Source organism: Scyliorhinus torazame, chromosome 7 (assembly GCF_047496885.1).
Source record: "Scyliorhinus torazame isolate Kashiwa2021f chromosome 7, sScyTor2.1, whole genome shotgun sequence".
In the NCBI taxonomy this organism is placed as follows: domain Eukaryota; kingdom Metazoa; phylum Chordata; class Chondrichthyes; order Carcharhiniformes; family Scyliorhinidae; genus Scyliorhinus; species Scyliorhinus torazame.
This window is the reverse complement of record NC_092713.1, coordinates 126,206,362-126,218,762: the sequence shown is the minus strand read 5'-3', so window position 1 is coordinate 126,218,762 and position 12,401 is coordinate 126,206,362. Positions and strand designations below refer to the sequence as shown.

Genomic DNA, 12,401 nt, shown 5'->3' with positions numbered 1-12,401 from the left:
AGGAATTAGGAAGCTGAAGGACCTGTTTGTGGACGTTACGTTTGCGAGTTTGGGAGCATTGGAAGAAAAATATAAGTTGCCACCAGGGAATGCTTTCCGATACATGCAAGTGAGGGCATTTACGAGGCAACAGGTGAGGGAATTTCCGCAGCTCCCGACGCAAGGGATCCAGGATAGAGTGATTTCGGGGGCATGGGTTGGAGAAGGTAAAGTGTCGGAAATATACAGGGAGATGAGAGACAAGGGGGAGATGATGGTAGAGGAGCTGAAGGGAAAATGGGAAGTGGAGCTGGGGGAAGAGATTGAGGAGGGGCTGTGGACAGATGCCCTAAGCAGGGTAAATTCCTCGTCCTCATGTGCCAGGCTATGCCTGATTCAATTTAAGGTTCTACACAGGGCGCATATAGAATTATAGAATTCATAGAATTTACAGTAGGACGGGAGCAAGACTGAGCAGGTTTTTTGGGGTGGACGATAGGTGTGGGAGGTGCTCGGGAAGCTCGGCGAATCACACCCACATGTTCTGGTCATGTCCGGCACTGCATGAGTTCTGGGAGGGTGTGGCAAGAGTGGTCTCAAAGGTGGTGGGGGTCCGGGTCAAACCAAGCTGGGGGTTAGCTATATTTGGGGTTGCAGAAGAACCGGGAGTGCAGGAGGCGAAAGAGGCCGATGTTTTGGCCTTTGCGTCCCTAGTAGCCCGGCGAAGGATTCTACTTATGTGGAAAGAAGCGAAGCCCCCGGGCGTGGAGGCCTGGATAAACGACATGGCAGGGTTCATAAGACTGGAGCGAATAAAATATGCGTTAAGAGGATCGGCTCAGGGGTTCACCAGGCGGTGGAAACCGTTTCTTGACTATCTCGCGGAACGATAATGGAAAAACAGAAAGGACAGCAGCAGCAACCCGGGGGGGGGGGGGGGGGGGGTTATTTTGTGTTTTGTTTTTCTTTCTCTCTTAATGCTAGTTGTGGATAATTGCTTCTTGTGTAATACTTTTATCTCATTTGTTGTTAGTTTAATATATTATTTAAATAACAGTTAATGTACATTTTATTATTAAGTTGTAAAAATGGAAAATATTTGTTTGAAAAACTTCAATAAAATATATTTTTTTTAAAATCAGGTAAAACAGATCAGAGTTCAAATTCTGAGACTTGCCACAAGATTATGCTCGAGTTTTGCATTTGTCAATTAAAAATGGATGCTTAAATGGACTTTTATTCTATAAAAAATAAGCAATCTGAACATTAAAGCTCCTTTGATCCTCGGGCAGCACGGTGGCACAGTGGTTAGCACTGCTGGCACACAGCGCCGAGGACCCGGATTCGATCCCAGCCTCGGGTCACTGCCTGTTTGGAGTTTGCACATTCTCCCCGTGTCTGTGTAGGTCTCACCCCCACAACCCAAAGATGTACAGGGTAGATGGATTGGCCAGGGTAGACTGGATTAATTGAAAAGAAAAAATTGGGTACTCTAGATTTATAAACAAAAAACATCATTAGATCTTGCAGTCTGGATCTTTCAGATTGGTCTCTTATTGAGCTGGTGAGGGCACTGTATTTTGAGTGACCAGAGCTGGACTATGGTCCAGTGGAAAGCAGGTCTCCCTGGTTATTGACCCAACACATTCCAGTCATTTTAAATTCACCTTGCTACAGACTGTTGCAGAGATAAGCTATGGGCAACCAAATATCAACATGAAAAATGTTTAATAAGTCTTTCATTTGCTACATTTTCCCTTCTATCTTTCTCTTCTAAAACTACCATAGTGTCTTCCAAAATTGGCATATAATTCATTGAGTAAAAAGATTAAATATATTTTCACAAAATATTCAATTCGGAATTTTATAGTATACAAGTTGGGGGGAAAGAGTTACATGAATAATATTAATTGGATTTGTTTATTTTTTGAGTTAGGAGTGCAGATATCTGAAATTTACAAATAAAGATCGAGAAAATATTAATTCAGAATCCTAAAGCCCCCCTGAACAGGTGCCGGAATGTGGCGACTAGGGGCTTTTCACAGTAACTTCATTTGAAGCCTACTTGTGACAATAAGCGATTTTCATTTCATTTCATAAAGCAATGCCGTATAAATGTTCCAATGATAATAAGCATAATTTTGTCATAATCTGTTCTGATGAGAGATCCCAGTAAAACTGGATTGCACGAAGAATGAGAAAACCAACACCTACATCAATGGAGGAAGTATTGCAATGCAAACACCACGGACTGTTACCTTCTAATACATAGCAGAACATTAAATTGCGTGCATTCACAGAGAACAGGTTCTACGCAGGTGGTTGCATCTTCTGCTGTGAGCTTTCAGGGTTAAAGAAACATTAGGACAACATCACTAGGCACTGGATCTCTTAAAGCTTGTGGCTTTGAAGATGTCTCACAAATGACACAGCAGTAAATGAGAATGTGAAATCAAAAGCTTTTGTTTATTTTGTTCACGAGACATATCACCATGAGGAGGCCAAGTAGTCGGGTGGGGGCAGGACTTGAAAGGATGGGATTTGTTGGAAGAACAGTACAGACTTCAACAGGGACAGCAGCGACTCCCCTTTGTTCTAAAAACTAGTAAACTTGAGTGTTACGATAAAGGGTTCCATCTGGCATCTTAACCTATCATTCTCCTTCAGATACCAACTAACGTGTCGCATTTACAATTTTGGCTGCATTTATAGCATACTACTTCACCTCGATGAGTATCAGCCTGTCAATTACTTTGCAATGCGAGGACGTACCCAATAAGAGGGTGGAAATGTCTGCTTCTGATCAAAATAAATTGGTCTGAAACTTTCTAAGTTTCTGGGAGGTTCCAGTGGGCGGACAGAGCGCTTTTTAGAGTTGGCCTCACATCTCATCAGATTTAGACACAGCGATGTGTGAATCCCAAGCTGTGAGAGATGACTCTTGGGGGGGGGGGGGGGGGGGGGGGGGGTCGTGCCTTAGACATTCATTCAACTCAAGCTATGCCATCTACCTTTTGTTGTCATGTAACTGAAACCACAATGACAAAAAACCCAGCAGCATAACTTCAGATTCAATTCAATCTCCAGTTTCCACACTTTTCTATTTAACCCCGTGTCCCAATATTTTCCCCATTGCTAGACATAAGAACATGACAATAATAGTGTTGCGTTGCGTAAAGGAGACAAAAATATAGTCATGCCTGAGTTTGAGGATCTTTTGCTTTCAGCTCCAGAGACAGAATTTTATTTTATCTGAAAAGATAAATCTCCTGTGTGAGTTTTCATGTATGTTCATGAAGAAAATAATGCATTTGACCACAGGATGGCGCAATTTAGTTATGCAGAGAATGGTGGTTGCAGCATTTCATTTCATTTCATGAAAAATAGACTTGAACACCACCTCCTTATCGTAACTTCAAGTCTAACGCAACAATATCACATTAGGAAAATTATTTGCTATTTGTAGCACACTGTATTTGTTTTCGCACTAACTGGAGTTTCACAAAGCTAACTTTCATTGGCAGGAGAGAAAACATTGCTAATTATAAGTACACTAGTTCCATAGGGCTTTTAGCAGATATTGTAGCTATGTTCTTGACTACAGTGCTGATGGCTAAACATTAGCAGTGCTTAGAGGGGAAAAAAAGTTAATGAACTGCGAGAGGTAAAAGCGAACTATTTCACACTATAATTCATGTTAAGAGAAGAACAAATCCCCATTTTTCCTCTATTATAATTATTCGCCACTAAAGATTTAAAACACATACACGACTGGCCTTCTGATAACCCTTATTCCTGTGCTTTACCATACTTGGGAAAGCCACTGTCACTAAAGCAAGAAATCACAACAATACCCTATTATTTCGCCATTTATATGGAGTAACCCAGCCATGAACAGCTTCCCAAAGCAGTGTGTGGAGCCAAAAGACTGGGATGTTCTCTTTGATTAGTCAATTTTGGAGGAAGATCACCTCCTCATTATCCCAACTAAGGAAACTGATGATTTTGTTGACCCTCCACAAGTTAGTCCCCTCACAAAATGATGCAAAAGGGCAAAAAGCACCAAGCTAATAAAATTCAAAGTGGTGGCAACATTGCAAACGCATATGCTAAATTTAATGAATCCCTTGGAAAAGGTTTCCATCTACAACTCAAAAGACAATTTATTTGATACAATTGAATGGTAGGAAAGTGGGGGCATTATTGTGGCATCAGGATAGCTACTCAATATCAGATATTCATGACTCCCTGCTGTCAACCTCCACCGACCTGAAAAATTACATAAAATCTCTGGCTCCAGACAAGCATTCGGGAATTGTTTAAAAAAAACATTTTTACGCTCAAAATGATCAAAACAATTTGAAATTTTTTTTTTAAAGTGAATATTTCTGAGTAATGCCCCTGCACAATTAGAGAATATATACCGTTAATAACAATCAGGAATCATTCAAACAGACCCTATACGCGGTCTACATTTGAAGTGTCAGGAAACTCGTGGCAACTGTCACCAAGGATGACACAGGCAGTCCATTAAGAATGTGAGCTGTATGGAAAAAACCAACAACTTTTTGGCAGATAATTAAAATGTTATGCAAGACTGAATATGTTAAAAGAGATAGCAGGCAGAATTCACTTTAATTTCTGTAGTTTTGAAAAGCAGTTGTATTCTTTTGTAAAGCAATAATAATAAAACTTAACAGACAGCCAAATCTTTCTCCTAATCTACAGCCTCAAATAAATCTGTTGACATTTTCCCCAGTTACAAAGTGACAGTCAATTTATTTAAAATTCCGCCGATCAGTGAGATCTAATGCACGGCACAGCACAATGGTCTATGATGAACCATTTAAGCATAAAATGTCACTCATTTTTGTTGCCAAAATAGACCAGAAGGTTTTTGGCAAATAACACATAATTACAAGCAACGCTTGTAATCGCTTTTTTAGCTAGAAATAGACTTTTTCTACAAGTCACCATTGCTCAGCATTCAGGCCAATTGTCAAAAATGTTTTCTTTCTTCATTACAAATTGCGTAATCTTACTGTGACCAAAGCACAGCTTTATTAAAATTATTCCTTTGGAAGGATTCATTCATTTCATATTGCACATGTCTAACAGTGAAGTTCACAGTTCATTTTCAAAACCAGTAAAAATAAGCCTCACTGGAAAATGCCGAAAGACTAAATTGTGTATAAACTCGTTTAACATCAATGCCAATGAAAATGCAATCCATAGTTATTGCATCCCAAGGAACTCATCCAATTTTGATCATTTTCAAAATTGTGAAACAGGAGTCCAGAAACGACTGAGAACAATGTTCCATCCCATTATAGAAACATTCAATGTTTTTGCATCACATCACTCTCTCCACCTTAAGGTAATAAGCAGTTCAAAATAAAGGTGAGTACTTCCTGTTAGAACATCAAACACATTAAGCAGTTAGCTGCGATCACTCCCAGTAATTGCCAAACTTTGGTTCCTTTTCTTGTCAAATTGAATTGTGTAAATTAAAATGAGCAGAATGTAGTTCTGTATAGTCTCAGTATATATATATTCCACATACACACTGATATATACGGTATATATGTATGTATTAGTGTACAGTGATAAAACTGCTGGACAAGTATACGCACAAGAGGCACAATGCTGACTGAAACTTTAAAAAGGGAGCTCTGAAACAACCATTTCTCAGTGAAGACAACTGTGTGTTGTTAAGGAAAGGCCAGTTGGTTATATGGTCCATATGCATCAAGATCCTCATTTCACTCATGTTCATTCCTGCCTGAACTGCCCTTCTTGTTCCTCTAGTATGGTTCACCTATTTTACTGAATCGGATTTGGAACTGCATTGCCACTTCTTCACTGTCGCCAGGCCAAACATTCTCTAACTCCGTCTGTAAGAATACTCTAAGTGCACCTCCACCGCATGGACTACAAGGAGAATACTCAGCAGCAAATCAAGGGCAATTAGGAATGGGCAAAAAATGCTGGCCTTGTCAATGATGCTCGCATCCCATTACGTCTCTTTCAAAAGGCATATCATTTAAAGCCATATCTTTCAAAAGCAGGACTGTCAATATCGCATGCGTAAAACTGTGAGTTTCATGGGGAAAATCGCCATTCAAATTTGTTTCATTTTAAACCAGCAAGGCCCTCAAATACGTTTATTATTTTTATATAAAAGATTACTTTCTATTTCAACCAGTGATGCAGCAGAAACCATTTGGTTACTTCTCTTGTGCAGCTGCCATTGGTACTCCTTCAACGAACTAATTCTGGCAAGGGCAACCTCACTGAAGCCATTTAATGCTTCATCATTGAATCATGGAGCCCTGTGGCTATTGTGTAGTTTTGTTGACTGAGTCAGGATTCTGTAAACATCTTACAACACAGTCATGATGTACAAGAGAACTATAATTACATCAACCTTTCCCAAAAACATTGCAAAAATAATGGTATTCACCTGAGGGTGGAAAAAACATGGAATATGGGAGATTTCGAAGTACCAGCAACACTGCTCAAATCAGTTGGCAGGGAAAGGGATTTGGAAGTGAACTTGAAATTTTGAAGATGAAAGTCTTCTTTTAATGTTTGTAAACAGAGATGCTTACCATCTGCTTGCTTAGGCCCGGTAATATTTTCTGGCAATCACAGATGATGCTCTGAAATGCATTACTTTGCCCATCTCCCAACACTAATCTATCACCCATAGTTACATGGACTCTAAGTCACTCCTTAAATTGGTGGCAACAATAACTATTTGCAAAGCAACTTGCTTGAATTTCAAAATGCCACAAATGTGAACATTTGACACTTGGCCAACAATTCTAAGTTTACAACACTTGAATGCATTATGAAAGGGTCAGTATGACTTCCACAAGGAATGGAATAAATCACAATTTGATAAGTCTGATTCAGGAATGATTCTTGTCAGAGACACCAGAATTCCCTGCTCATCTTTGAACAATTGCCCCAGGATCCTTTAGGCTCACCTGAAGAGCCAAACAGCGCATTAGTTTAACATCCTATCTGGAAGACCTTAGTTCCAGCAACGCAGCAACCTCTCAATGTTGTACTGACAAACCAGACTAGATTAGTCATGTGGATGGATCCTGGAGTGAGGCTTACCTCAGGACAGAGTGGCCTGACTGAGTCAACCTGTCATTTATTTAATGGAGAGAAAGATGCAATGGAAAGAGCAACACAAGGGCAACTGGTAAAAAAGCTTTTTTGCATCAGCACAGTGTGCTTCATAATAAGGCTTACAATAGTGCAGACAACTAGGTTTTATGATGTTAAATTGAAGCTTTTCTTGTCTGGCACCAATTAAATGCATTCACTACAGACCGCAAACCCAGTCCAGCATTTACACAGCTGAATACGGCTAGTGACAGACACATGCAGCAATTTAAAGCTAGGTTTACCTGTCTATTGCCAGGACGAGGTTACCAGCTGTAGCAAAATAAAGACTACAAGCAATTCCTCTTCCAGATCTCAAAGTACAACAGTGTTGGTGCAAAGTCAGCTTCAAACAAAACACTCATCTCTACTTCCCTACTGTCTCAATTGCTCATGTCAGCTGAACATATTGGGCCAGACTCTGCTGTAGAATTAAAGGTGGGGGATAACAGCGCTCACCATTAGTTACATGGAAATTAAACAGAAACTTGTGGTGACTGCGTAGGCAGAGTTAACAACAATAATCTGGGAACTGCAGTCCAAGGTGTGACGATCCTCCTCAACATTCCCTGAAATTGGCATCACTTAATTTGGCTCCTCATTCAACTATTCTAAATGGAGTGAAGTTGTTTTCCTTAGCTTACAAACATGGGGCGAAATTCTCTGGAAACGGCGCGATGTCCGCCGACTGGCGCCCAAAACGGCGCAAATCAGTCGGGCAACGCGCCGCCCCAAAGGTGCGGAATGCTCCGCATCTTGGGGGGGCGAGCCCCAACCTTAAGGGGCTAGGCCCGCGGCGGACGAATTTCCGCCCCGCCAACTGGCGAAAAAGGCCTTTGGTACCCCGCCAGCTGGCGCGGAAATGACATCTCCGGGCGGCGCATGCGCGGGAGGGTTAGCGGCTGCTGACGGCATTCCCACGCATGCGCAGTGGAGGGAGTCTCTTCTGCCTCCGCCATGGTGGAGACCGTGGCGAAGGCGGAAGGAAAAGAGTGCCCCCACTGCACAGGCCCGCCCGCGGATCGGTGGGCCCCCGATCGCGGGCCAGGCCACCATGGGGGCACCTCCCCGGAGCCAGATCGCCCCGCGCCCCCCCCCCCCCCAGAGACCGCCCGTGCCGCCTTGTCCCGCCAGTAAGGTAGGTGGTTTAATCTACGCCGGCGGGACAGGCATTTTAGCAGCGGGACTTCGGCCCATCCGGGCCGGAGAATCGCTGGGGGGGGGGGCCGCCAACTGGCGTGGCGGCCCGCCAACTGGCGTGGCGGCCCGCCAACTGGCGTGGCGCGATTCCCGCCCCTGCCGAATATCCGGTGCCGGAGGATTCGGCAACCGGCAGGGGTGGCATACACGCCAGCCCCCGGCGATTCTCCGACCCGGCGGGGGGGGGGGTCGGAGAATCTCGCCCATGGTCTCCACATGGCAGAAATTGTAGAGGGCTGCCTATTCCACAGTATATGTGGGTGGCACGATAGCACAGTAGTTAGCACTGTTGCTTCACAGCACCAAGGTCCCAGGTTCGATTCCCGACTTGGGTCACTGTCTGTGCGGAGTCTGCACATTCTCCCTGTGTCTGCATGGGTTTCCTCACACAAGTCCAAGAAAGACGTGCTGTTAGATAATTTAGACATTCTGAATTCTCCCTCCGTGTACCCAAACAGGCGGCGGAATGTGGGGACCGGGTGCTTTTCTCAGTAACTTCATTGCAGTGTTAATGCAAGCCTACTTGTGACAATAAAGATTATCTCAGTTACTGCAAAATTACTTATTTAGAACTGAATATTAACTTTCACAAGTGTGAGTCTTATTCCTTCAGATTTTAGTTATCGTAAATTTTACTTTTTATTCACCTCTTTTATCATGCCCTTGTTTAATTCAATGTTTTATTCCTTCACTTTATTTCACTTTCAGTTCCTAATTGACATTGAATTGAAGCTTCTAACAGATACTTACTAGTTTAGGCTTTCTCCCACTCAATAAAGATCCTTCGATCTTAGTGACTAAGGAGGCGCACAGATATTTTCCCTGCTCAAGGAGGTTCCAGATGACCCACAAGAACATCAGAAACAGGAGCAGGAGTAAACCATACGTGCCTGGTCTGCCATTCAATAAAATCATGACCTAATCCTTAGCCTCAACTCCACATTCTCACCCACTCCCATATCTATTGTTTTTTGCCTCAGAAAACAAAAATTTGCCTTTAGACATATTCAACCGTGGAGCTTCCCAACCTTCCAGGATAAAGACCATCACAAATTGATAAGCTTTTGAGTGAAGAAATTTCTCCTATTCCCAGCCTTAAATGTTCAATCCCCGCTCCGGAGAATATGGCCCGTGAAGGGTGCTGTGCGGCACATTTAAGGCAAGCTCCAGAACAAATTCCCAGAGAAAGTATACTGGCAAGTTCGAATGTAACAAGCAGAAAATCCAGCCCAAAGTTTATTGTTCACCTAATTCAGTGCTGTAAGTTCAAATTTGTCACATTATACATTATTTGTGTCACATGTTCATTTGTTAGAATGGAAGGCATTGCTAATAATGCAACATTAGTGAACCAGATTTTTTTTTTTACGCCAATGAACAATGGTTTTATGGTCACAGTTAGACTTTTCGTTCGAACTCCACCATCTGCCATGGTGGGATTTAAACCCTGGTCCCCAAATCAGTATACTAGGTCTCTGGATTACTGGTCCAGTGGCAATACCACTACACCACCACCTCCTCTTATTGACTAACATTGAACAATCAATCCAACTCCTTAACTCCTTTTCTTACCCGTTTACGTTTGGTGGCTGGAAGCCGGTTCTGTAAAAGATCAGAGCTTGAACGCCTCTGCAGATTCGGTGAAAGTCTCTCGCTATGATGCAAGTCATCGTCTTCATTTGCCTCCTGCGCAAAATAAAAAATCCATTCTCAGCAGTTCAATGTAATTCTATGACTTGAGACGAGACCAATTATTTGTCAACCAAAAATTATTTTGTGCTCCCACATGCCAGCTGCCGCCCTCCACCCCCCCCCCTCTCCCCCCCAAGCACACAGAAAAAAAGTAGTTTTCTTCAACACAATCAGCTTAAGGACTGAAAAATCAGTCCTGTGCTTAATATAAAGGAAATAAGTCGTGCTCTTCGTTGCGTACAGAAGATGATTTTACATTCTTTGCTGATAGTTTCACACAAATTTTACATGCACGTTTACACTGATTTCAGTCCCAATTTGACATTTAACTGCGCTATCAAAACAATCAACTCCATCAAAATACACATTTTGTTCCAAGAAATATTCGAGACGTCAATATTTCTCGAATAAAATATGCAAACAAAAAAGGGAACATTCAACCTCAGCATGAAACAATAACAGATCAAGATAGCCTGAGGGTCAGTTATGAAAAATGTATGTTATTGAACAAAGAACGAAGCAAATTTCACAAATCATTAACAGACAACGTCTCTTGCAACTTTCTTGTTTTAGATATTTCAAAGAATACAATGTCACTGAAGTCAGATATGTTATGTACCTTCTGTTTTAACATGCTCTTTACTTCTTTGATCCCCATCTTAGCCTGGTTCTTAGCCTTGAAGAAAAAAAAAATGGTTTGATACAGCCATCCTTTCAAATGAGATACAAATTTCTCAATATGAAATCTGAACAGTCATGACTGGTTAACTTTAAGGTTACTTCCAGAACCAATTTGTTTCACTGTGCATTAAGGACAACATCCTTCTTAATAATTTCAAGTAGTTTTGCTGAGCCAGTTGATTATTCAGATATTAAATATAAAATTACTACCAAGTCACCATAAGTATGCATTTATTAAATGGTCGAACCTACCCTTTAATATTGGATTGATCATTTAAAATTAAAAATGTACCTTTAACTTTCAGTATTATCTATCTGCCTTGCTTAACTTCGTTGAAATACCTTATCCCCCTTGTAATTCATCAATGAAAATGGCTGAATGACTTTTGGATGAAAACAAAGTGAGAAAAATGTTAATCTTCATTTTGCTTTGAGCAATTTCAAGGTTTTCAAACCGACTTTTATTCAACTTAGCTGAATTAGGCCATCACCATTTCAGAATCTAGATTTCTTGAATGAATTAATTGAACAACCTTTAACTTTGTGTGTTGTTTCCTTGTTTTAATATCTTACGATCAACAACATTGCACAAAACCAGAATTCAATCTGGCTATCATGGAGTCTGCCTCTGAAATAAATGCTCATTAAAACGACAATAGCTCTGTCCAAAGATAACTTTGATGTGGAGATGCAGGCGTTGGGCTGGGGTGAGCACAGTAAGAGGTCTTACAACACCAGGTTAAAGTCCAACAGGTATGTTGCGGATCACTAGCTTTCGGAGCACCGCTCCTTCCACAGACCTGAAGAGGCAGTGCTCCGAAAGCTAATGATTCGAAACAAACCTGTTGGACTTTAACCTGGTGTCGTAAGACTTCTTACAAAGATAACTTGTGTAGAAAGGTGTGGGAGAAGCAAATCTGAGCAAGTTTCCCTTCTCATGGAGAGAGATTGTCAGTCTTAAACTTGTCCTTCAAACCGAGCATCACTCCATTAGAGGGAGGCCAAGCAACCTGCTCCAGGGTTTTTGTCAACATCATTCAGCAGCAGGACTATCTCCGCATGGCTCTCATACACATTTTGCCTCCATACATGCGGCATATACCCGGTCTCCCCTCACTACCTGGCCTAAACAGGGGGCCAGCCATGTATCTAGTCTCACGGGTCAACCGTCACATTATTACTCAATTGCACAGAACCTTTGGGCAATGTGCTATCACCGGGTGTAAATGACATTTTCGATCTTCAAGAAGTAAACCAGTAAAAGCAATCTTCATGCAATGTAAATTTTCTGTGAAATCTGATTTGTGAATTTTAGAGTTTACACAAATACGGGTCATCAAATAACAGCGAATGATTATTCAGTCATTTGTGAAAGAAGCAACAGACGGTTGAATATTGTCTGTGAAACCAATGCTAAGACATTTGCAAAACAATAAATGAACATGCTTCCATTTAGGTGAGAATTAAATGAATGGGATATTTAAAAAATCAAAATATACATCCCTGTTTCCTAGTTTCAATTATCCATCAACAGGAATGAATTTCAGATGAAACATGATTCTCCGCCGACGGAATTCTTTGTTTAGCCGGCACCCGGGGGTTTCCAGACAGCGTGGGGCTGCCTCACAATGAGAAACCCCATTGACCGGCCAGCGTAACGGAGAATCCCG

The 12,401-nt window shown here is 41.7% G+C and overlaps 1 protein-coding gene across 3 annotated transcripts in view; it reads right to left on the bottom strand.

Annotated features, from left to right (window-relative positions):
- The window catches only part of dennd1b (DENN/MADD domain containing 1B), a 415,175-nt gene that overhangs the window by 59,041 nt on the left and 343,733 nt on the right, over nucleotides 1–12,401 (bottom strand). For all 3 annotated transcript variants that reach the window (XM_072511469.1, XM_072511470.1, XM_072511471.1), the window contains 2 exons: nucleotides 10,670–10,726; nucleotides 9,931–10,044 (listed from right to left, as the gene is read on the bottom strand). In XM_072511469.1, the coding sequence (XP_072367570.1) occupies nucleotides 9,931–10,044; nucleotides 10,670–10,726 (171 nt within the window). The remainder of the gene's footprint in view (nucleotides 1–9,930; nucleotides 10,045–10,669; nucleotides 10,727–12,401) is intronic.